The 26130-nt window shown below is 45.7% G+C and overlaps 1 protein-coding gene and 1 long non-coding RNA gene across 11 annotated transcripts in view; one reads left to right on the top strand and one right to left on the bottom strand.

Moving 5' to 3' along the window:
• Positions 1-26130, bottom strand: part of LOC144390396 (uncharacterized) — a 265667-nt gene that overhangs the window by 88420 nt on the left and 151117 nt on the right. The window lies entirely within an intron of this gene.
• The window catches only part of LOC144390267 (NLR family CARD domain-containing protein 3-like), a 48977-nt gene that overhangs the window by 19537 nt on the left and 3310 nt on the right, over positions 1-26130 (top strand). Inside the window, exons 1-10 of one of the 10 annotated variants that reach the window (XM_078096738.1) lie at positions 9401-10090; positions 14589-14714; positions 14803-14916; positions 15292-15405; positions 17587-17665; positions 17819-18029; positions 18187-19990; positions 20081-20254; positions 22038-22211; positions 22547-22720. In XM_078096738.1, the coding sequence (XP_077952864.1) occupies positions 14626-14714; positions 14803-14916; positions 15292-15405; positions 17587-17665; positions 17819-18029; positions 18187-19990; positions 20081-20254; positions 22038-22211; positions 22547-22720 (2933 nt within the window). In that variant the 5' untranslated portion in view covers positions 9401-10090; positions 14589-14625. Of the gene's footprint in view, positions 1-9400; positions 10091-14588; positions 14715-14802; positions 14917-15291; positions 15406-15508; positions 15866-17586; positions 17666-17818; positions 18030-18186; positions 19991-20080; positions 20255-22037; positions 22212-22546; positions 23427-26130 lie in introns of those variants that run through there. The other 9 variants (XM_078096737.1, XM_078096734.1, XM_078096743.1 and 6 more) reach the window with 9 other exon arrangements.

Consider the following 26130-nt stretch of genomic DNA (forward strand, 5'->3'; position numbering starts at 1 on the left):
TCTCCTATATCAACCACCAGGGGGGTCTGCGTTCTCGCCCGCTTTACAGGCTGGCACGTCAGATCCTTCTGTGGTCCCAGGGGAAAATTCTCTCTCTCAGAGCTATTTATCTCCCGGGGTATTTGAATCAGGAGGCAGACATCCTGTCGAGGCAGGGGCCGAGGCCCGGGGAGTGGAGTCTTCACCCCGAGGTGGTGGAGCTCCTATGGGGACATTTCGGTCGTGCCGAGGTAGACCTATTTGCGTCCCGAGAGACATCACACTGTCCACTGTGGTTCTCTCTCAGCCAGCCAGCCCCAGTGGGGCTGGCTGGCTGAGAGAGAGCCACGCCTGTACGCTTCTCCCCCGATCGCTCTGCTCCCAGGAGTTCTGGAGAGGGTTCGCCGGGACGGGCTCAGTCTCCTGCTTATAGCCCCGTTCTGGCCGGCCCGAGTATGGTTTTCGGACCTAGTATCTCTCCTCGACGGCTCTCCCCTAGAGATACCGATCAGGAGAGATCTGCTCTCTCAGGCGAGTGGGTCGATCCTTCACCCCCGTCCAGAGCTATGGAGGCTGTGGGCTTGGCCTCTGAGGGGGCCCAGCTCATAGATTCTGGTCTCTCGGCTGAGGTCGTTGAGACCATCCTCCAAACCAGAGCTCCCTCCACAAGGAAGTTATATGCCGCGAGGTGGAAGCTTTTCACCTCTTGGTGTGGAGAGCGCCAGCAGGACCCAGTCAACTGCCCGGTTGGTACGGTGCTGGATTTTCTGCAGGACCGTCTCTCCACAGGGTTATCCCACTCCACACTGAAGGTGTATGTGGCGGCCTTAGCTGCTTACCACGCCCCTTCAAGTGGAGGTTCCCTTGGGAGACACCCACTTATATCTCGCTTCCTTCGTGGCACCCTGAGGCTGAGGCCTGCAGTTCGCACGAGGGTACCAGCTTGGGATCTGGCCATCGTATTAGAAGGTCTCTCCCTTGCTCCTTTCGAGCCCATCGAGGAAGTTTCGGAAAAGCTTCTTACTCTTAAGACTATCCTTCTTCTTGCTATTTCATCTCTAAAGAGGATTGGTGATATTCAAGCACTTTCGGTGGCTCCCTCGTGTCTGGAATTTGCTCCTGGTATGGTTAAGGCCTTTCTCTGTCTGAGACCAGGTTATGTTCCTAAGGTGCCAACCAATTTGGTTGGACCTATAGCTCTGCAGGCTTTCTGTCCTCCGCCTTTTCTGACGTCAGACCAGAGGAAACTTAATTTGCTGTGCCCTGTTAGGGCTTTAGATGCGTATGTCCACAGAGCTTCTCTGTGGAGGAGATCGGAACAACTGTTCGTCTGTTTTGGGTCACCTAAGAAAGGGTGTCCTGCATCTAAGCAAAGGATGAGCAAGTGGGTGGTCGAGGCCATCTCGCTTGCTTACGGTTCGGCCCATCAGCCTTCACCTTTGGCTGTAAGGGCTCATTCCACCAGGAGTATGGCGGCCTCTACAGCTCTTCTTTCAGGAGTTTCTCTTCTGGACGTTTGTGATGCGGCAGGCTGGTCCTCACCGCACACTTTCGTCAGATTTTATTCCCTTGACCTTAGCTCCACTCCAGGGGCTCAGGTTCTCTCGTCGGTTTGTGTCTCCTGATGACACACGACGGGGATTTGGTCGTATGGGGATGTGGGTATTGCGTTCCCACTGCGATTACACGCAGCGGTAGTCCCTGAAGGGGAACGTCCGGGTTACGTATGTAACCCTAGTTCCCCGAAGGGACGGACGCTGCGTGTCCTGCCATACTCTCGGCATCCCCTTGGGTCGCTGCTTCAGTAACTTTTAAGCTGGCGTGTTGTGTGCTCTGGGGATATTTAGAGCTTCCTGGTCGATGACGTCACTCGCCGTACGCTCTTTCTCTCCATTGACTGATTTCATTCATGCTTCAGACGCGTCACGCTGAGGGCGTTCCCACTGCGATTACACGCAGCGTCCGTCCCTTCGGGGAACTAGGGTTACATACGTAACCCGGACGTTTAAGTCGTACGTAAACATATGTCAATAAAATGTTTTTAATTACAGTCATCAAATCCCCTTTTACTGTAAATATGCATCTTAACTTTTACGTTACAATTAAAACAATGAAATGATCAACTTACCACATTGCTTCTGCAGCATTTACGATGTGGATTGTCATGGATGACGAAAGCATGTTGGCTAATTCTACCATCTTTCTCTAACCACTAACAGGAAACTAACCCCGGAACTCCTACGGCATGAAACCATTTCAAAATAAAAGCTTGTACAAAATAAAAGCCTAATGCCTAAAAGGCAGCACATGCTCATGTCATGTATTTGTACACACTGATCATACAAAGTCATTCAGTAAGGACTCCCATGCACCTATTCCTCCCATGACATGAGATCTGCTGATGAGAGGATGAGAGGCATTTATAATGGGCCCTTATACCTTCAATTGACTCAGACAGAACAAATAGTAATTAACCAGTTGTGGGTTTGCAGCAGGTTCTGGTAACACAACGTAGTGTTTGACCTCATAGAAGACGAGACATTTTTTAGAGACTAAATAGAAACACGTTCAGGTTCTCCTGAAGTAAAATGCATCCCTTTGGATTCCTGTTGTTAAGCTCTAAACCTCTAGCAGCTTGTAGCATATTATAATACGGGTAGATGAAATGCAGCGCTCTGATTGGTTGAGAGTGAGTCGCGGTGCATTATTGAGCCATAATGAACAGTTGCTGGTCACATTGACCCGAGCGTTCCGTATCACTGCACACAAAGTAACAGGTCAGATTTTGTGCCGTTCGTTGACATTTCAGTGTTCAGCTCTGTGGCGATCGCCGAGAAGAGACCAGAAATCCCACAAATGATCAGTTTGGGTCAACGCGAGCTTCCACAACCGGACAATGAAGGTGGACGTCATGAGCGATGTGAATGAAGGAGACGCTGCAGCACCCGATGCTGTTTACCTGCACGTACGGGGACTATTTTGTCTCTAGACTCCTGAAATGAGACACACAACGTTTGTTGGCTACAACTGTTTAGTGCTGAAAGCAGCTATTTACTTACTATTCATAATGTGGCTGGTAACCGTATTATAAAAGCAGCACTTTATCTTCAATAATGTAAGAGTTGGGGGGCGTTGTTAGGCCCGACGCGCAGCGGAGAACTGCTCCATCATTGGAGGATAAAGTACAGCCTATAAGGCGATGGGTTAGTTTAAACATAAAGGAATAAAAGTTACATTTCAACTTTAAGATAAAGTACACCAGCCAACAGAAAGTGACGAGTGAGGTGAGAAATAAAGTGAGCGGTGGAACGTCAGAGTCAGTCCGTGTTGATGAAGGCGGCGTTCTCCATGTTGTGTCACATGGAGCGTCGTTGGCCAGCGACGTGCAAACCGTTCTCCACGCAGACGACTCGTACCATTTAGATCTGTTCATGTGCTGCAAAGTGACGATGACTCTATAACGGACCATGAACTGGACATCGTGGTCTCCGTGGCAGGAAATGGAAGCGGAGGCGGTGGGGCCCGTTTAAAACTAGGAAACATCCCCTATGATCAGATATTGTCTTCTGTACGCAGCAAACAACAGGGATAACAATCTGTGTTTAGCACATTTCATCCGCCCAGACAAGGACGCTCCTTCTAAATGAACATATGCCGATGTAGCGGCTTTTGAAAGGTATCTGGGGCTGAAGGTCATCATCTTCCACCATGTGACAGGTCGTAAACGCCTGCAGGGCTTCAGAACACACGACACACCCCACCTGCAGACAGTGTGGCTCCATCTCCATCTGGATCCTACAAAGGCTCTTTGGCCGGCGTACAGATGCTATGAAGTTGTACCACAAGGTCTGCGATGATGAAAAAATCAGATACTAGGACTTTACAAGTCTGTATCCAACTGTACAGAGAAACAAACAGCATCCCGTCGGCCACCTCCAGATTATCGTCAGGGATTCTGAGTCCATGGATAATTACTACGGCTTCATAAAGTGCACAGTGCCCCCCCCCCCCGAGGGCTGTTTCTCCCCGTCTTGCCGTACAGATGTCATGGAAAGCTCATGTTCCCGCTGTGCGGGTTGTGTGCTGACACTTTGAACCAACCTTGTGAGTGTGTTCACAGTGAGAGAGAGAGGCAGCTGTCTGGGGTTTGGGTCCCTGGAGCTACAGACGTCTGTGGAAAAGGGTCAGCGGATTGTGTCCACCCATGAAGTCTGGCATTCTCCCAACAAAACAAGCACATTGTTTAGTGGACATGTGAAGACGTTCATGAAATGCAAGCAGGAGGCATCAGGCTATCGGGGCCACGTCAAAACACAGGCTGATGGGGAGAAATAAAAGGAGGACATTCAGCTAAACCCAGACTAAATGTGTGTCCACAAAGCCATGAGGAGCTGTAACAAACTCTCTGTGGGGCCGGTTCAGCATGAGGAGTAACATGTGAGCTGATCACAGTTCATGTTCACGACCAGTTTGATGTGAGACAATTCTGTTTGATCCCAGATGAGGCGGCTTTGGTGCAGCGGCGTCATGCAGACAGCAGCAACTCTGGTGTGAGAGACGTAAATGTCTTCACAGGAGCCATGACAACGGCCCACGCCAGGTTGATGCTTTACGACTTGCTAGATAAGCTGCAGGAGAGGCTGTTGTACTGCGACACAGACAGCGTTGTCTTTACATCAGGGGCCGGCGATCGGGTTCCCCCCTCGGGCCACATCTTGGTGACTGACCAACTAAACATGTGATGTGTGTGTCCGGGCCGAAGAAGACGACGTCACACAGTTTGTATGTTACGCACACGACACGCTACAAGGTAAAACCAGCGTCACATGCAAAGGCGTCGCGTTAAATGGCCGTGACGCGGCTGTTGTCACGCCGCACGCGCTGATTGGTCTCGTTCCATCTGCTGTAGCCAATCACAACACACATACGTTGACTGTCTGAAACCATCAAACGGGACAAGAAGAGGTTCCGTCTTAAAAAGGAAAGTCCAAGTGGTGAACAATAAGCGGCGGGTGTTGCCCGATTACACCACGCTGCCCTCTGGCTACTAATGGGGATCAAGGGTTTGATGCGCGGCTACAACATCCCTTTAGTTTGGTAGTGAGGACCATCGAATCCAGCAAAGACTCTTTATCAAGAATATTTCACAGCGTTTTGATAACATGGTGCACATTTATTCATGTTGGCAGCCTTTATATACGTTGTAGAGGGCTTACCAGAGTCTCTGTGATGATGTTTTACTACCACAGGACAAAGACAACCTACTCATCAGAGACCATTTAATGAATGCCAGCAGTAATGATATAGAAGTTATCAATGTTTTTAACAAATACGTACATCATAGAAATCTCAGCTGTATGTATTTAGTGCAGAATGTATTTATTCAGGGTAAAACTAGCCGCACTATTAGTTTAAACACTAACTATCTCATTTTGTCCCTCAGACACAGAATGTGGTCACGCATGTGGAGGAATGTGACTCTGGTAGAATCCATGTATGAATCCTCTCCCCGTGTGAGGAGAGTCATTGTGGCTGATGCAAACAGACATTGGATTAATGCGATGTGTGAGATCAACGTGTTAAGAGGTCAGATCCCGTTGACCGACAAACAGTTTGTGCTTTTAAAGAAGAAGAAGAATCTCATCAGACTGGTAGCCGATAAAAAGATCAGACTCAACAAGAAGGAAAAGAGGCTCAATCAGACGGGGGGATTTTTATTAGCGTTACTTTTATAATTAACCTCGTCATCCGGGGGAAGTCAAATGGAGCACGCTCAAATAATGTCTCTGGTCCCCTGCAGCAGATTGAATGGATGAAGCAGCAGCAACATGAGCAGCGCAGCTCTATAAGACCGGCCGTGCAAAATGAACCGATGTGTTGAAGCAACCTGACGCCGACATGTATGAAAAGGCCCAAACACATGGTGGTATTTTACAGAGACACTTGTCTGTGGTGCGACAGGGCGAGCGGGAGACGGGCGTATTGTCTCCATCACTACCACCCCATGAAAGCAGCTGTGCCTCAACAGATGTTGATGAAGGGCTCAGAAGAGATGTGATTTGGAGTAATGTCATCCGACACGTGCCTAAAAAAAGTAGGAAACATGCTGAATGCACATAATGGACAGACGAGGGCGAGATTATCATCAGTGATCAAATGATCAAAGGCACACGTTTGTATGACCTGGTGAAAAGTGTCACTGTATAATGTTTTAGACCCTTCTACACCCATCGGGTGGAGGTTTTGTATAAAAACACCCCTTCAGGCCTCATTCAGTCCGAGGTCTTAGACTAGTCGGTCTCTAGGTAGCAGAACCTTTGAGACCCCAAAGGCCAAAAAGGCTAAATCTCATTGGCTGATGGGTTATTCATGGTTAAACCTTTAAGATTTCATTATTCTTTGACATGTAATTGTGTTGGTTTCTTATAACAAATGTAGTGAATGCCTATTATTTTGTTTTATGTCACTTTTGAATATACTTAATCCACATTTCTTTGTTTTATGTATTGTATTATATCGGCAACAAGACTGATAAAATGAATAAAATTATATTTCGACATTAGATCGCACATTGTAGACATGAAAAAGTATCCCCACAGCACACAGAGGGGTGTATTTTGTGAACACAATGACAGACCATTGCATCGTTATTAACTAAATTATGTCCGTACAAGATTCCGTAGCAAGATTATTCTAGAATAAGACACGTCTGTGCAGTTATAATTGAGAAAATTAACTATTTCATGCGGGAATGCTTCATAATTTGGAGGGTTTCCAAAACTATCAAAGAAAAACCGTGCTTGTGCTTTGTGATCTAAAGAGCCAACCTGGTGCGTGTTTACAATCATCATAGCCGGATACTTGTGCAATGCACGTTTAGGAAGTGGATCACAAGCTAGAACTCCCATAAAATCTGTGCCATTACCAACGCTTGTCAACTCTACGGTGTTCGTTGGGTTTTTTAGAAGTTATCTATCAACACTGGTCGCTGGTTTAATATCTCCATGAGTCAAAAACAGAATAAAAAATGAGATTTATAGTCCGGGGCAGAGCTGTTCTCAAACGGACCTCCAATGGAACATTTCCTGTCTTCATTAGTGACCCGTTCCCCGAGTGGCCGTCGCCAGGCTCCAGATTAAAACAGAACAGGGAGTATCGGTGGCCAAAGTCATTCCGTGTTACTGCCAGCCGTCTGTCTTTCTAGTGTGCAGCTGCCGCAGTCATCAGAGAGAATACGTATAAAGTGTAACAAGCTGCATGAATGTCTGCTGGGAATGGGGCAAAAAGGGATTTGCTATTTGAGGGTAATGGAAAAGGTTCCCTGTGTTTAAAGCCCAGTATTGCCGCCAGATGTCCTTCAAAGGTCATAGTTGACTCCGACGCCACTCGCAGGAAGTAGATGGGATTTATAACACGGCTATAATGCATCGATACACCCGCCAGAGGAGGGTAACTACTAAGTGGTAAATGAATCGCTTTAGTTATTGCCTGTATAGAGTCACAAACCCCCACCCCACTATAATTCCATATCTCATTCTTAGGATATACCTGGAATGAGGCGTTACTTGGTAGCGTGACATAAAGAGTGACCTCTTACGGTGTGTGCGTTTGTCTTTTTAATCACACGTCCACAATGTCTTTTTCTAAGACACACGTATTAAACTTATCCGGCCAGCCTCTCCATTTTACCATCACCTGCTTCTTAACTTCTGTTCAGGATTTTTTCTATTTTAAAGACTTTGTTTTGACCTATAATTACCTTTTGCAGCTCCCTCTCGTAAAACGCCCCTTTCACAGACTCACCCGCACAGTGTGTGAGCTTATAAACTGGTGCATCTCTGGCCATACACTGGTATTATAAAATGCTCATCGGGGAATGTTAGTTTATAACCCTTCCTAAACACCTCAGAGTTTTGATATTCTCACGGTGTCCCCCTTTAATTTGAAGCTAACAACCTTTTCATTGTCTTTGTTTACAGCCGATGGAGCCATTTCTTTAGATCTGTGATGAGAGTTGTTCTACACGTCTACAAGATCTTGAACCACGTCCACATATCTGAGTGAACAGATGTTAAATATCTCCACATTCGTGTCTTGTATGTCCACCACACTTGCTTTGGTCTCGTTTGAGGTTGAAAAATGTGTCATTTTATGTGGATCCAACAGTCTCCTAAACGGCTTATTATAAGACTCTGTCCCTTGGTCAGTTTGCAGTCTCACTGGTATACGGCCCTCACTCAGAATGTCTTTAAAGGCTCTGGCGACAGTGGAGCCTGATTTGTTAGAAAGACATCTAACTCACACGTATTTGGAAAATACATCGATACTCTGCATATTCTCCCATATCAACAGGATCCATCTGAAACTGTCTGTCGATACCGCTGACCAACACCCTGTTCCTCGGACAATGTACGGCTGCCTCAGCGTGCAGCGGATACGCGTCCTGCTCCAATAAAAATGAATTCACCGCGGACATTGGCGGCGTCGCCCCGGTTCCTTCTCTAACGGCAGTTCGGCCACACTGCCCAATCCTTCGGGATGTGCTGGATCATAATACATCTGCAGCGTCCCTTCCATGATAGTGTCAAAGTACCAATGAGCACAAATGTGTTTTATTTCTGTTATACAAAACATATCAGCGGTAGTCTGAAGAATAACATTCGTTTTTAAAATCACGTTACAGGACACTCAAGATGTTCACTTCATTTTTTCTCTCAGCGTGTTTGGTTTTTACACGTCGACGTCAGTCTCATCATCACCGGGTACCTCCCACTCCTCATTCTGCTCTCGTACTTCTTCCCACCACTTGTCAAGCTTTGTTGGTTGATTCATTTTGTCTGTCTTCCCCGTCCATTGTCTCATACATTTTTTGGATGGTATCATACGCATTGTCCACATAATTCAGATGGTTTAAAAGAACTTCCGCAGCCTCCTGGATGTGGTACCAGTCGACATGAAGATGATCCACAGCCATAAACAGGGAGACGGCGGATATGAAGTTCTCATTCCACAAACTTTTCATGATGGGTTCAAAGTGTAGTTGGTAGAAGCAGTCGCATTGCTCCAAACAAGGATGTTTTTTCTGACTGGGATCATTTGTCTGACAGCCATAACCAATCTCTACATTGTATTTAAGCCAGACCTTGTTCAGCAGATGTAGCGCCCAGATTCTAACACATTCCAGAATCATTAAACGCCTGGTGAGGTTCACAGGCCTCCTCTTCCTGTGTGTTCATAGGCCCTGGCTGTGGGAGTGTGTGAATCAGAGATGGAGGTGGTGGAGAAGAGGGGGGAGTTCATTGGAGGGACGCTGACGTTTTAAGCGTCTGAAAGTAAAAACATTTTTAGGATTCTGCATGATTGAACCCCGGTTACAGATCTACACAGAACAATTGAACAACCCACCTGTCGTTCTTTTAGATCAGGGGTCTCAAACTCGCGGCCCGCGGGCCAATTGCGGCCCTCGGGACAATATTTTGTGGCCCCATCCTTAATGTGAAAGTGTAATGTTAGTGCGGCCCGCAAGTTTTATACTGTAACCCCACTGTCAGCTGCTGTGTGGGACATGTTATGATGTTCTGGTTTCCTACTGTGTGCTTGTCCAGTGAACGTGGCATGCATGTGACTGACATGGGGGGCGGGTCGTGTGTGTCGGCCGAGGTGCAGAGAGCAGGAGGGTGAAATTCAGTTTCCTTCCCTCTTTCGCGCAGGTGATCATGTGACTAGCCGTTAGCGTCGCTCGTTTAATAAAGTTTTCCTTTACGACTCACACTAACAACACATGAAGCATCTGACGTCACCGACGAGCGTCTCCGTCCATTACTACGCAGCTTCGATTCACGTAACTTCACGTTTGGCTATAAAGGAATTCCACGGTCACATGACCTTAGGTCTCCCCCGCTGAGTTAAAGGAGGACTAGTGTTGTAGTCTCATTGGGACCGATCCCCCAGGGTGGGGTTCAATGACTGCTTTTGAAAGTGAGTGTTAAGTTGTGTTATTGTCGACCATGCCGTTCGGACGCTAGTCTGGCCCGCGTTCGGTTGAAGTGGGCTGCATCTGGCCCGCAGCTGATTTGAGTTTGAGACCCCTGTCTTAAAGTGTTCACATCGTGTGAGTATGTCCCGTGACACACAGCGTGTGTTTACTGTGTGTTTGTGTGTTAACGGGCCGTCAACCTTTGCAAAGTTCCTTTACCGTTTAGACGAAAAATACGGAAATAAAACGAAAATACGGAAATAAAACGAAAATACGGAAATAACACCGTTTTATTTTAGTTTTTTTGCTTCAAACCAAAGGAGTAAATGTCCTTTTCTGTCCAAATCCAAACACGAAAAAACGACCGATCTGTTTTTCTGTAAATCCCTTTTTGTTTGTTCCTTTTAAAAGAAACCGAAGCGCAGCCGCTAAACCGGAAGTGCGCACATTTTAACAGTAAAACGCAATAGAACGTTTGTACGATAGAAATCCGTCTGTGACGCAACAATATCTATAATATAGCAGAGTAACATTAGAAGAATGAATATGAAACGTCATCGTGTGTTAACAACAGCAGTTGACTACACGCAGACACATTTACATTCATCCACGTACACAGATACTCATTCATCTGCGCGCTGTTTGATGCAATATAGTTATTAATATAGTAACAACACATTTATTACTGTAGGTAATAACACAGTTTGTGGTGGCAGACTCGTTGCTGTTGGCTCTGATATTTATTTCCAGTATTGTTGTGTTGCTTCAGTGCTCAGAGACACTTTAAGGAGAGTAAACGTGTTCACATCTCCACCACTAGGGGGCAGAATACGACTATTTAAAGCAGTGGTTCTCAGCTGGTCTGGTGGCTCCGGTGTTACGTGCCTACTGGTTTTTGAACCTACTGGTTTGTCTACGTTGTTTGTTTCCCTCTACAGCGGCAGATGTTTTCTGCCTCAGTCACCTGATTCGTCACACATTCGCAAACATATTGCTGAAAATGTTCAAAAGTCATCACATATCCATTGCAGCGATTCCGATCGTATGAGTGAGCACTACGTCACTGCCACGTATGAAGAAATACATTGAAGAAAATAGATTTATTAAAAGATCGCCGCAACCTGGATTCGATCCCCCGCGAGCAAAATGACAAAACGTCACAAGACGGACGCGCTACGCCGTCGGCCACTCGAGCTCACTGATGTCCCGCTGTTTCCTGTACTAATCATCACATTGGACATCGGCAGCGGATAGAAAACCATTTGGTTCAGAGGGAACCAAGACAACTGGTTTTGGTGGCGTATCGTTGAACACTTTGTGGGGGCTTTTTCGTGATGCTTTATACTGTGAAAATACTCAATAATTATTAACACTAAGCACAGAAGGATGTAATATTAGTAATGTTCTATCCACAAAATGAAGAAATGGACGTCAAGATTTACAGCCAATGTAAACACTGCTTGATTAGAGTTTTTGTAGAAACCTTAAGGCCTTAATCGTCTTATAAGTAATTGTTTGATGGCTCACAATTTGCCAACAAATAAAAAAATCACCATGCCTGAATATCTACAAGAGCAAAAACTCAGGAGCAATTATAATTGGATTACATTTATTTTGTCCATCCCAAAAACAAATTTTAGCATTAGAGGGCTTTACAACATCCTCTGTCCCAGGACTCTCACATCGAAACAGGAAAAATTCCCCTAAAACCCTTTTAACAGAGAAAAGAGGAAGAAACCTGTGGGAGAGCAAACCCGGAGGGATCCTCCTCCCAAGATGGACAGAAGTGCAATAGATGTACAGAATGATCATCATAAGAGCTACAAAACAGTCAATGCACAGAACCACAGAGGCAAGACCAGGGTCCAGACAGACCCACGATCCATGGTGACCTGTGAGGACACAAAGCACAAAGACTGAGGCTGGCATGCAGTAGGTGCAGAGTGGACAGTGGCAGCAGTGATGGCAAATTTCCACCGTATTATTACTTTTACAATATGACTTATCTCCCTGTTTGTAATGTTAGACTTCTCTGTATTTAGACCCTTTCAATTCCACCCGGATAAGACTAATGTTTTAGGACACCATGTTTTCAGCAAGATGATTATCAGAGGTGAGACGTAGTCAGGGGGGGTCGCTCAGAGGAAACGCATTCGTTCAAACGTTCATCAGCACCCTTGTTGATTGGATTGTCTCTGTTTTGCCAATGGGAAGGAGATGTTGAGATGTTGTACACTGGATCTGAGAAGAAGCATTGACGAGTAATATATTATATTTGTAAGATTACAGAACTGTCAGTTTAATCTTACCTATGACCTTTGTCCCTGGACTTTGCTGTGCATCCCCACATTCTCTACATAGTTCTGTCAGGTTTTCTAGCACACAAGTATAATTACTTTCTCAATAACATCTAAATGCATATGACAAAAAAAATCGTTCACTTTGGGAGGGTCCATCGGTGCTCTTTTTGTTCTATAGCTTTTCGAGATATATTTCTACTGAGCAGAGGTCGCACCAACTTTGCAATTCTCCCATACTGATGTTGCTAATTAACGTGATTGCTTAATCCCAGGTGTATTTTCGGATTTCACGTCTGTAAAGCACATTTTTTAACGGTGTGGGTGTAATGTGTAAATAACTGTATCAAGCATCGCAAAAAAGCACCAACACACATGTTTGGAAGTGTTCCACAACACCCCATCAAAAACCAGTTGTCTTGGTTCACCTTGAACCAAGAGGTTTACAACTGTATACAGTTTAATAAAATAATAAGGAAATTTTCAACATCAATTATCAAGCTCGAGTGGCCCACCGCTTAGAGCAAACGTCCCGAAACTTTGTTATTTTGTTCGACACGGTTCGAATCCAGGTTGTGGCGATCTTTCATTAAAATCTATTTTAATCTATATTTTCTTAAATGAGGTTCTTAAGTGTCTGTGATGCACGATGACCGTCCGAGCAGAATCCCCCCTTTTGTCCAAATGAGTCGGTGGTGGAAGCTGCAGCCTCTCGAAAAAGTATCGATACACATGTTTGGGAGAGTCGAACGATACGCCACCAAAACCAGTTGTCTTGGTTCCCTCTGAACCAAATGGTTTTCTAGTCGCTGCCGATGTACAATGTGATGATTAGTACATGAAACAGCGGGACATCAGTGAGCTCGAGGGGCCGACGGCGTAGCGCGTCCGTCTTGTGACGTTTTGTCATTTTGCTCGCGGGGGATCGAATCCAGGTTGCGGCGATCTTTTAATAAATCTATTTTCTTCAATGTATTTCTTCATACGTGGCAGTGACGTAGTGCTCACTTATACGACCGTAATCGCTGCAATGGATATGTGATGACTTTTGAACATTTTCAGCAATATGTTTGCGAAGGTGTGACGAATCAGGTGACTGAGGCAGAAAACATCTGCCGCTGTAGAGGGAAACAAACAACGTAGACAAACCAGTAGGTTCAAAAACCAGTAGGCACGTAACACCGGTACTGGTTCTGGTCCGGTTTTAGGTCCACATGTCGAGCCCACCATCACGTGTTTTGGTTCTGTGAGATTAAACGTTCTTCTCTTTCCTCACATCTGTTTAAAAAGGTCGTGTTTATCAAAGTTGAAATGTGAACATGGTGGATAGAAAGTGTGGATTCATAGTTCTCACAGTGCCGACGTTTCCTGAAAGCAACACAGTTGAGGACACGCCCCCAACGTGATGCCACGCCCTCTAAGCAGATCAGGGCCAGAAGTCAGAGACAAAGCAGACGTCCTCTTTTACCCGGTAGTGATGGGAATTACGCCTCTTTTTAGAGAACCGGCTCTTTCGGCTCCCAAATGGCTCTTCTGATTTTTTGGTGCTTAAATTAATTAATCACCAACAATAATGTAAAATTATGCGAAATATGATTTACTAATGTAAAAAAAACACTGTCAAATATTTTTATATAAATAGACTATTATTGATACACTCTACAGAGTGATAAAAAAAAAAATAGTGCAAAAACAAACGTTTAACTATTTACAAATAAACTTAACTCACTTTTAATTGTTTTAAACTTTTTAATACTTAACATATTTAAAGTGAAACAACATACAGAAGCTTACAGAATCACACAACAACATATAAATTAAAATGTGTAAAACAAAAAGAAAAAAAAATCAGCATGCAGAGTTTTGTCCTTCAGGGAAGATTTACATTGAGACCAAGTGGCTCCGCTTTGAGGGGCTGATCCTGTTTCTTCTCTCTGAAATTATCTGCCCTGTTTTGGAGAAGATAGAGATTTTAGTCTTGCAGACTCTACATTCTGCATTAGATAGATCAATGTCATTGACATGTGTCCAGATTTTGCTGCGTTTCCTGTTGACACTCACTTTCGTAACTTTTTCATGTTGTCATTCTGCATGCTGAGTTTTAGTGGCCTATATAGTGATTTAACATAAATAACGTCCTGATGGACCGCTGCCTCCTGCCAAAGGAAAGCGCTTAAAAGAAACACGACATTTATAGGATGAGAATTTAAAATGACGTCTCTTGACACGTTGTCTCAAGACAACAACACAAAGTGTCCCATGAGAGTTTTAGTGTTGAGGTGAATGAGCTGTGTGTGTTTGTCCTGATGAAGATAATAATGTGTGAGCTCTCCCAGCAGGTTGGTGTGAAGGTGTGAAGGTGTGGACTCTGCTATGAATCAGGCTGAGGACCCAGAGGACGGAGTCCCTCCCTCTGAAGCCCCTCTGTGTGGGGAACATGACAGCCAGACCAAAGCTCAGAGGTGAGAGGACCATCTCCAACTGTCCTCCACTCGTCTCCATGTCCCAACGTCTCTGACTCACTGACTCTGCTTCTACATGTGTGACCAGGATCCATCAGAGACCAGGACCTGGACTTGGACCCAGCTGTGTGTCCATGAAGAGTAACCGGTCTATGGATCGTCCTCAAAGATTCAAAGATGTTGGTCCCTCTGTTGATGCAAGGTGAGGGTCTCAGGCTGATGATGAGGTGTTTCTACCAGACTCTCTGGTGGAGGTTCTGGGTTTCTTGCTCCAGGGCCCTTCAGCAGTGTCCAGTGAGGGAGGGAGAGCTCCATGGAGGACTTGGTGAGACCTGTTGGGACTAAACCAAACTGACTGGTGAAGAAAACAGTGAGCTGAAAGACTGAGCTGTTGATTCTCAGTGGGACCAGCAGGACCAGTAGACCTAGACCACTACAGGGAGTCATGTGGTCCACATCCAGACCTCACGTCATGGACCTTTACCTTGTTTTGGTCTCTGTGAGGACGGACACCATGTGAGCTGATGCTTCATGATTAGATGATGATGTGATGATGTAATCTCAGTGTTTCTTTCAGTTCACATCAGCAGAGAGGAAAGTCTCCTGAACCCAGATGTTTGTCCATGAAGAGCGATCGGTCTAAAGATGCTGGGATTGACTTCAAAGATGGACGCCGTTCTTATGACCCAGAGTAAGTTCTTAAACAGATGAAGAACTGTTCTGATCCTCAGTCATGAATTACATAAATGTTTGTTCAGTGTTTAACGTGTTGTTTCCTTGACGATCCATCATGACAGAACTCATTATCTTCATCTAACTGGTCTGTGTGTGTTTAAGTGTGAATCATTGACTGTAAACATCATCAGATGTAAACACAATGTGAGCTAGTTCCTCCACATCAGGATCAGCAGAGGTCACATCCGGTTATATAATTACATTACATTTAGCAGACGCTTTTATCCAAAGCGACTTACATTACACTTTAAACCCATGGCTTTTTCACATTTTTGCCCGGGGAGCAATTAGGGGTTAGGTGTCTTGCTCAGGGACACTTCGACATGGAACATGGGGAAGCCTGGAATCGAACCACCAACCTTGTGCTTCCCAGCACACCTTCTCTAACCCCTGCGCCACGACGACCCATAATAAAGGTGGTAATATGTTCTGCAATAATATCGGCATGGTATTAAATTCATCCTCTAAACACAGCTGTTGCTTGTCAGATGCAATCAGATGGACGGTAATAAAACGCCATGATGCCGTCACAATGCGTAATGATGCTGATGGCTGATCTTCGCTCTTAGAAGACGTGGCACATGGAAGGATTGGCGCTGTAGTGCAGCGCACCATCGGCCTGTTTAAGGGCAGATGGCGCTGCCTCGACTGCACTGGAGGGAGGTTGTTGTTTACTCCTGAAAAGGTGTGAAACATCGTGCTGCATGTGCTGTGCTACATAATGTGGCACAGCTTCCAAACGTGCCTCGACCCCCTGACGCCGATGTTGGCCCAGACCCTGTCCCCGATCCCCAATCACTGCCGCCAGTCTCTCATCAGGAGGGGACAGCTCCGGAGTCCCTTTCCCCCCCGTGGAGACACACTTTGGCGATGGCGCGCTAAACGCTTTTTTGCTTCCACTTTGATGTCAGACCAGTTTTTCTTTATTTGGGTCCGAGGTCGTGAGGCTGCAGCGTTGCTCTGCAACCTTTTGCCCCTCAGGTGCCTTGTTGGCATCAGTGATGTCCACACTGTGTCCTCCAAAGAGCATCTTACTTCTCCTTCCCACCTCCCAATGATCATCTCCACTTCACACTGAGTGAAGTTACGTTTCTTCGTTTTCCTCTCAGTGTTTGTCATGATTTCGCAATCGATGAATATTAATTTGTGGGCGTTCCACAGACTATATATGGGCAACTATGGGCGTGACATGAAGCCGCAAAAGCTGCGCTGCATTTAGAAGTGATTGTGATTTATTAAGGGAAAACTGCGTAGGACGTTTTATAAGTCTGAATGTTTCTGTGCGTACGCACGTCCTACGTTTCATCCGTACGCCACTTCTGGAGCAAATCCTACGCAAGCTTTTATAAATGAGGCCCCTGGTCCCCCTGGTCTAACACATGCGCTCACTCACAGAGTGCGACCCCCAGTGGACTGATTAGGAATAGCAGCTACTTTTATAGAAAAGCTATTTGTGTCTTTGTGTAATTCTGACAATAGTAAAGTCATCCAGCGGGCTGCACTGGACCCCCCGCAGACCAGATTTGGCCCTCGGGCCTTGAGTTAGACACCCATCATCTAACTGGTCTGTGTGTGTTTAAGTGTGACTCATTAACTGTAAACATCCTCAGATGTAAACACAATGTGAGCTAGTTCCTCCACATCAGGATCAGCAGAGGTCACATCTGGAGACAGCTGCAGGTTTCTGGAGACAGATGACTGGGACTGAACATTTGATTAGAATAAACTCAGTGCTCTGTGGACCAGCTGACGTGGTCTCTGGACTCCATGCAGAGGTTTGGACAAAGTATCGTCAGTAGACTCTGTGAAAAGGTCCAAAGACTAGTTTCAGAAGATCTAAGGAGACTTCTAGAGGTCAGGGGACGGACTAAAGAGGTTTGGAATAGTTCCATAGGACTTTGTACCAGATGCAGAGGTCTGCAGACGTTGTTTTTATGACCCACAGTAAGAAATAAAACCAGATGAAACTGATGACTGACTGTCACTCAACTAATAAACTGTCCGTCATCATCGACAGTCTTCAGCATCTGGTTTTCATCATGATCAATCATGACAGAAGCCAATATCTTTAACTAATGTTGTATTGGTGTTGATGGTCCAAACACCATGTGAGCTGATGGTTCATGTTCCTCCACAGAGAGGACCAGGAGAGCTCAGTGGTTCCCACAGGTCCGTCTGCCCAGCAGCATCAAACACACCTGGACTCCATCTTCATGGTGTGTACATGTACAACTACTTTTACATCTTTCAGTTCACCATCATCTCCATGCTGCACTTTGTAGACCAGTGGATTGTCCGTCTGTCCAACATGGACCTGATGGTGGCTTCCATGTTCTAGTTGGTGTCATTCATAGAATGTTCTGTTCCAGCTGCTGGAAGAGAACATCCTCACTTTTGTGAAGAACGAGCTGAAGAAGATCCAGAAGGTTGTGAGTTCAGATAACCCAGAATACTTGGAGAAAGAGGATGAGGAGGAGCTGGATGAAGAGCAGAGGAGGAGCAGAGAGGCCTTTGTGAAGATCTCAGTGCACTTCCTGAGGAGAATAAAGCAGGAGAAGCTGGCTGAGCGTCTGCAGAGCAGTAAGAGGATTTCTCTACAGACTTACCATGCTGATAAATGAGACCTTCACTAATGTCTCCAGAGATGGACAGAATATATTCATAGTCATTCTCTGAGGAAAGGACATGTTGAAATCTATTCTGTGACTCATTGATCTTCTTTGTTGTCTTCATTCAGGACTTCCTGCTGCAGTTTGTCAGCGTGAACTCAAATCCAACCTGAAGAAGAAGTTCCAGTGTGTGTTTGAGGGGATCGCTAAAGCAGGAAACCCAACCCTTCTGAATAAGATCTACACAGAGCTCTACATCACAGAGGGAGGGACTGCAGAGGTCAATGAAGAACATGAGGTCAGACAGATTGAAACAGCATCCAGAAGACCAGCCAGACCAGAAACAACCATCAGACAAGAAGACCTCCTCAAAGCCTCAGCCGGAGGAGAGGAACCAATCAGAACCGTGATGACTAAGGGAGTGGCTGGCATTGGGAAAACAGTCTTAACACAGAAGTTCACTCTGGACTGGGCTGAAGACAAAGACCACCAGGACATACAGTTCACATTTCCATTCACCTTCAGAGAGCTGAATGTGCTGAGAGAGAAGAAGTTCAGCTTGGTGGAACTTGTTCATCACTTCTTCAGTGAAACCAGAGCAGCAAGAATCTGCAGGTTTGAAGAGTTCCAGGTCGTGTTCATCTTTGACGGTCTGGATGAGTGTCGACTTCCTCTGGACTTCCACAACAATGAGATCCTGACTGATGTCACAGAGTCGGCCTCAGTGGATGTGCTCCTCACAAACCTCATCAGGGGGAAGCTGCTTCCCTCTGCTCGCCTCTGGATCACCACACGACCTGCAGCAGCCAATCAGATCCCTCCTGAGTGTGTTGGCATGGTGACAGAGGTCAGAGGGTTCACTGACCCCCAGAAGGAGGAGTACTTCAGGAAGAGGTTCAGAGATGAGGAGCAGGCCAGCAGCCTCATCTCCCACATCAAGATCTCACGAAGCCTCCACATCATGTGCCACATCCCAGTCTTCTGCTGGATCACTGCTACAGTTCTGGAGGAGGTGTTGAAGACCAGAGAGGGAGGAGAGCTGCCCAAGACCCTAACTGAGATGTACATCCACTTCCTGGTGGTTCAGTCCAAAGTGAAGAAGGTCAAGTACGATGGAGGAGCTGAGACGGATCCACACTGGAGTCCAGAGAGCAGGAAGATTATCGAGTCTCTGGGAAAACTGGCCTTTGATCAGCTGCAGAAAGGCAACCTGATCTTCTATGAATCCGACCTGACAGAGTGTGGCATCGATATCAGAGCAGCGTCAGTGTACTCAGGAGTGTTCACTCAGATCTTCAGAGAGGAGAGAGGACTGTACCAGGACAAGGTGTTCTGCTTCGTCCATCTGAGTGTTCAGGAGTTTCTGGCTGCTCTTCATGTCCATCTGACCTTCTTCAGCTCTGGTGTCAATCTGCTGTCAGGAGAACAAACAACCTCCCTGGTGTCTAAAGTCTCTAAAGACGAACCTGAACCAATGCGTCTCTACCAGAGTGCTGTGGACAAGGCCTTACAGAGTCCTAATGGACACCTGGACTTGATCCTCCGCTTCCTCCTGGGTCTTTCCCTTGAGACCAATCAGACTCTCCTACGAGGCCTGCTGACACAGACAGGAAGTCGCTCAAAGACCAATCAGGAGACAGTCCAGTACATCAAGAAGAAGATCAGTGAGGATGTGTCTCCAGAGAAATGCATCAATCTGTTCCACTGTCTGAATGAACTGAATGATGTTTCTCTAGTGGAGCAGATCCAATGGTTCCTTAGATCAGGACGTCTCTCCACAGAAGAACTGTCTCCTGCTCAGTGGTCAGCTCTGGTCTTCATCTTACTGTCATCAGAAGAAGATCTGGAGGTGTTTGACCTGAAGAAATACTCTGCTTCAGAGGAGGCTCTTCTGAGGCTGCTGCCAGTGGTCAAAGCCTCCAACAAAGTTCTGTAAGTACAGAGAGAGTAAATTCATACATCAGAACTTAAATATGCTGCCATCTTTTATACTTACTGCTTCTTCTTCATCCCTCTCTTCAGACTGAGTGGCTGTAACCTCTCAGAGAGAAGCTGTGACGCTCTGTCCTCAGTTCTCAGCTCCCAGTCCTCTAGTCTGAGAGAGCTGGATCTGAGTAACAACCACCTGCAGGATTCAAGAGTGAAGCTGCTGTCTGCTGGATTGAAGAGTCCACACTGTGAACTGGAGACTCTGAGGTCAGATTAATTTAGTTTGTCTGAATGTCTTAAACTAGCGGTCCCATACCTCCAGAATGCCGTGACCCAATTTGAAAATCTTTTGCGGGCCACCTAAACCTTTAATTACAACTCTGATCAAAACATAATGATTAAATGACCTTAATAATTTAACCAATTAAAATGTTTTAACCGACAATGTATGTTTTGTATACCATTTTCACCGGAGCTTGTGTGGCGTGTTTTCCGCACAATAAGGCGCATAAGATACTGCAGCTTATGGCGGCAAGTCATCGACTGACACAAAATTCGAGAGCGCAAATCAGGTCGATGCGCTCGCGTAAATCAAACATCCGCAGGCAAAAGTCTGTCTCGCGCGAGATATTTGCTCTCTCGCGGAGCGTGACCTTCGTTGCTCGCGAGGAGAATCTCTGCTCGCGCTCGAAGGAGTTTTCTACGCGCTCGCTGTTGTTCTTTCTGACAGTAAGGGGGCGGAGCCAGTCACCATGGTCTCTACACCTGATTGGTTACAAACCCCGTCTGTGGATTGGCTGGAGTGATGCATTCATACAACTATAGAAGCCCATTTCCGCACTGAAGAAAGGGGATAGAAAGTACATTCAGGGTCCGATCGATGCTGTGAGGTGCGTCCGCTCCCGCCGCCCCCCTCGCCATCCACGCCTTAAATCTTAGGCTGCTTTTAGAATAACTTATTTCCCCGTTAAGATGGTTCAACTGCTGTAGAGAAAAGGGCGTCGTCTCTCGCTCTTTAATCTCATGAAGTGCTCGGCGAGAACGACAGCTTTGTTTCTCCGACGCGACCTGAAAGCAGCTCCATATCTCACGCGCTTGAGCGCCGCTCAGCATCTCGCCGTCGTAGACAAGCTTTGGCGTGTTTGGCAAAGCGCCTTGAGCGCCGTGTACAACCAGTATGGATCAACCGATTAACCAATTAATCCATATATATAAAGCGCTCCGGATTATAAGGCACTGTCGCTTTGTGAGGAAATTAAAGCCTTTTAACTGCCCCTTGGAGTCCGGACAATGCGGTATATTGACTTTAATACTACAAGAGGGCGCCCCGTTTGTTGACCAACGACAGGCGGACAAGAGCAGCCGTTTCCAGCGAGAGCCTTATTGTTTTATTAATCTGTCCATTTAAATTGTTTGTGCTTCATCAATTAATGTTTCACATAACTAATGTGCCACATCATAAATATTTCTATATTAATTTCAAAGTCAATTACTCCACAGCATAAACATCATCATTGTTCATCAGGATTTCCGACTTCATAAAAACCTTTTTCCACCAGAAGATGAACCTTATCTATGGAGCCAGAAGATCTAATCGAAGAGACTAAACTAGGGACAAAAATCTGTTTGTTTCCATCACATCATCGGATCCTTGTGGAACCAACACGTCTGATACGGAGGGAATTAAAACACAATATTGGCTCACGATAAATCATCACAGGGTCGTCCTATTAATCCTCTTATTCATGCTGTGTGATGTTATTTTAATATGGTTCATTGAGGGAAATGGGAAAAGCAGAGGTGTAAAAGAGACTGAAACTTGGATTTCTGGCGCTTCAGTGACAATCTGCTTGGAGTTTGATGGTTGCTCATTTAAGGTGTAGATGGTAACTGACATTAAATTAGCAAATAAAGATCCTTTTTAATCACTTTCCTGTTTTAGTAGTCTATTCTACACTAGTACTTGTATAAACACTTAACTGATTTTATATGAAATAGGATTTAATTTTAACATCAATGTTATTTTTCTTGTTGATACTTGTCTCCTCAGACTGAGTGGCTGTAACCTCTCAGAGAGAAGCTGTGACGCTTTGTCCTCAGTTCTCAGCTCCCAGTCCTCTAGTCTGAGAGAGCTGGATCTGAGTAACAACCATCTGCAGGATTCAGGAGTGAAGCTGCTTTCTGCTGGACTGGAGAGTCCACACTGTGAACTGGAGACTCTCAGGTCAGGATTCAATTAAAGTCCACTTGGTGTCTTTATTTACATCCATAAGATTCTTTCTGCTTGCATGATTTAAATCAAATATGTATTTTCCAACTCTTTCCATAAAATGTGTTTATTTTAAATATAATATAAATATTTGACATTCTAGAGTTAGTAGTAATGTTATCAGAGTGTTGATGTACATTAGTGGGTGTTTAGTTGTGACTGTAAACCAGTCAGTAACCATGTTAATGTGACCCCTCTGTACCTGATAGTATCTCAGTACTGCAGTGACCTTCCAGCCCTCACAGCTCCCTCAGATCATGTGACCTGTGTCTTATTCTGTGTGTCTGCAGGCTGTCAGGCTGTCTGATCACAGAGGAAGGCTGTGCTTCTCTGGCCTCAGCTCTGAGCTCCAACCCCTCCCATCTGAGAGAGCTGGACCTGAGCTACAATCATCCAGGAGACTCAGGAGTGAAGCTGCTGTCTGCTGGACTGGAGGATCCTCACTGGAGACTGGAGACTCTCAGGTATGAAGGGGCTGCAGCCACAGACCATCAGTCTGGTAGAGGAGGTAGGGCTGGAAACCTTTTCTCTGTCCCACTGTCAGCCTGGTTAATAAGACCCTGACACACCAAGCTGACCTCAAACTACCAGAGACTCATCAAACTGTTTGTGTCCCACATGAGGCCATCAACACAGACAGAAGTAGTGAGGAACAGTAGCCAGGATGAGCCTGAACAGGGAGGAAGGTGATGAAAACCTTGTTTCTCTGGAGCTTTGTCTTGTCTCCACGTTATAAGAGAGGACAGTGTCTCCTGACACGTTGACGGCATCATGGTGGGTTGATATGAGTCAACGTGGTCACGCTGCAGGTTTGTGGGCTCTTAACAACTCAAACAACACTTGGATGTTTAGATGCTGGTCCTCTGCCTCCAGTGTGTGTTTGTCCTTTAGTCCAGACATTATTATTAAGAGACAAACAGTCAGAGAAACAATCTGTTCAAAGCGTCTTGATGGATCATCACAGGAGGAACGTTTGGTGTTTTAAAGGAGTTCAGCTTCACCTGCTTTTGGTGCTTTGCACTGAGAGACGGTTCCCTGGATGATAAGAGTGGACATGTTGAAGCTACAGGTGACAGTCGGCCACAGACGCTCAGTGAAGAACCAACAGCTGATGGTGGACCTGGAATTAGTATCAACTATATCGTAGAAATGAACAGAACATACCAAAAACACCCTATCCAGATAAATGTTGCCATCCGGATGGAGTGAATGTGATTGTGGTTGGATGAGAAGTGTTTGGAGCGGCTAGGGGGTCGTATTAGGTTACTAGCAAATGAGGAACTAACTTATGGACATTAATAGAATTATTAATAATCACTAAGATACTTCTCAGAATGAATAAATAACGGGGCACCACCCTGAGCTAACAGGGACCAATAACCAATACTATAAATCAAGTCTCATAATTGATATTCACTCCGTGAGAGTGAAGATGTTGGAAGGAGTTAAGTTCGAGCGCTGGCGATGTATGTCAACGGTCACCACCATATAAATGCACAAGTAAACACAGGAAAACGGTTCTTTAAAGTATAACAGGGTTTATTAACTCACAGGAACACCGATCAAGATCACCTATAACTGCAACCAACAATCCCCATAACACTTATTTTAAACCTACTCACTAAACAAGCTGTGTGTGTGTGTGTGTGTGTGTGTGTGTGTGTGTGTGTGTGTGTGTGAGCACAGAGGGGGGGGAGACGAGGGGGGTGCAGGGAAGGAACGGCGGTGCGGTTGCGCATAACAACAAGCGGAGTGCCGGTTATCACACTAGGGGGCGAGCGAGAGCAGCGGGGCGGAAGTGAGACCGTTAAATCAAACCACCGAGGAAGACGGGAACGTTAAACAGTGTAATACGACTACTGGACGCGAGGGGCGAGCGAGAGCGAAATGCAGGAAGTGTTCGACGTATTAAAGCAGGGGGGTCCAAACTTTTTTCACTGAGGGCCACAGACAGAAAAATATGCGAAAGGTTGAGCCGCTCACTAAAGTTAAGGTATATCACCTCTAGTGTATTAACAGTAATACAAATCAATCAATCAAATGTAGGTCAATTATGCTTGATAATTTATTATACTTACAGAAAAAACTGCATAAATCACATCTCTCCATTAATGGGTTTTCATTTTTTTTACAAAAAGGGTTGGCAGCTCAGCCTCAGATTGCTTCTTCGTCAGGATGGGGACCCCCTTCACAGCCCTGTATAAAGAGGGAAGGCTTTATTTAACCTACTTATGCAAATCATTCATCAGCTAACGTGTTTTAGAAAATGTTATCAACTTTAATTGACTGCATTTATTAAGTAATTGGGCTTTTGAACACATGAATACTGTGTAATATATTTGAACTCGCCTACAATGGGAACAGTGTTGCACTTAATGGGAGCAGTGATGCTGCTCTGGACTGAAGGACGGCTGGCAGGTCACGAGTAAGTTTGCTGGTTGAGATGTGAAGGACATCCCAGAGATGGCTGTCGCTCATTTTGGTTCTCAATCTGCTTTTGTTCAGAGTTAACAGAGAAAATGTTTGCTCGCATATGTATGTTGTGCCAAACAGACTGGTCATTCTTTTTGCGTGGCGTCGCATCAGAGGAAACTTGGCCTTTTCCAAGCTCCGGTAGAAGTCGGGTAGGGAGAGGAGCTGCATCTCGATGAGTTCTAATTGCAGACTCTCTTCCACGTCTTCTGCATCCAGCAGGAAGGGAGTTGAGAACAGCTTGATTTCTTTCTCAATGACAGAAACATCTTGGAAGCGCTGATTGAATTGTGTCATAAGAGTTGTGATCACAGAAACATATTTCCCCTTTTTAGCAGAGAGGTCGGCCTTTGGATGAGCACGTTTGATTTCGGACAGCGTAGGGAAGTGCGCAAGGTTGAAGTTGCGTAGTTGTGTCTCAAAAAGACGAAGCTTCGCACAGAAAGTTGTGGTACAAGCTGGTCTTTGCCTTGTAGGCTCTTGTTCAGTGAGTTCAGATGACCAGTAAGATCAACTAGAAAGGCAGTAAGGGAATAAAACCGCTTCAGCACGGAGCCGCGACTAAGCCAGCGCACGTCACAATGATAGAGTACGTCCCCGTATTCAGCATCGACATCAGATAGGAAAGCTTAATTCTCTGTGGTAGAGCCCTCGTGCTCGAATTATGTTGACAGTTTTCACAACTGTGGTCATCACATCGCCAAGCTGGACTGTCTTGGCACAGAGAGCTTCTTGGTGGATGATACAGTGCAATTTTACAGCCTCGCCTCCACTCTCTGGCACCTTGGCGCACACCATAGATGCCATTCCTTTGGGCTCGCCTGTCATAGCTGGAGCCCCGTCCGTTGCAACTCCACACAGCTCGTCCCATTTAAGTTCCATCTTGTCAATTGCACCTGACGCGGCTTCAAAAATGTCCTCACCCGTTGTTGTGCCCTTTAGACTCCGAAGATCAAGCAGCTCCTCCGTGATGCAAAAGTTATCGTCAACTCCCCGCAAAGAAATGAACAGTTGTGCGGCGTCTGTTGCATCTTTCATCACATGCAATGGAGTAAAAGTCCAAAGCACAAGCTTTATGTGACACTTGATTCTGTATGTTAGCTGACAAGTCTTCCATTCAACGCACAATTGTGTTTGTGGACATGCTCACGTTGTTGAATTCCTGCATCTTTTCCGGGCACATTATTCCAGCGACTTTAATGAGGCACTGTTTAACCAAGTCAGCGTCTGAGAAAGCTTTCCCGCGGCGCGCTATGAGTTGAGCTACCTCATAGCTAGCTATTGTAGCGTTTTCTTGTGTGTTGTTAGCAGGGTAAAAGTACTGTTGTTGAGCCTGCAGGTTAGCTGCCATGTGCTGGACTTTGTCCTCTCGCTCAGCAGCAGTGTAGGACGTGAAGGTCGG

The sequence above is a fragment of the Gasterosteus aculeatus genome, chromosome 21, assembly GCF_964276395.1.
Source record: "Gasterosteus aculeatus chromosome 21, fGasAcu3.hap1.1, whole genome shotgun sequence".
Lineage (NCBI taxonomy): Eukaryota > Metazoa > Chordata > Actinopteri > Perciformes > Gasterosteidae > Gasterosteus > Gasterosteus aculeatus.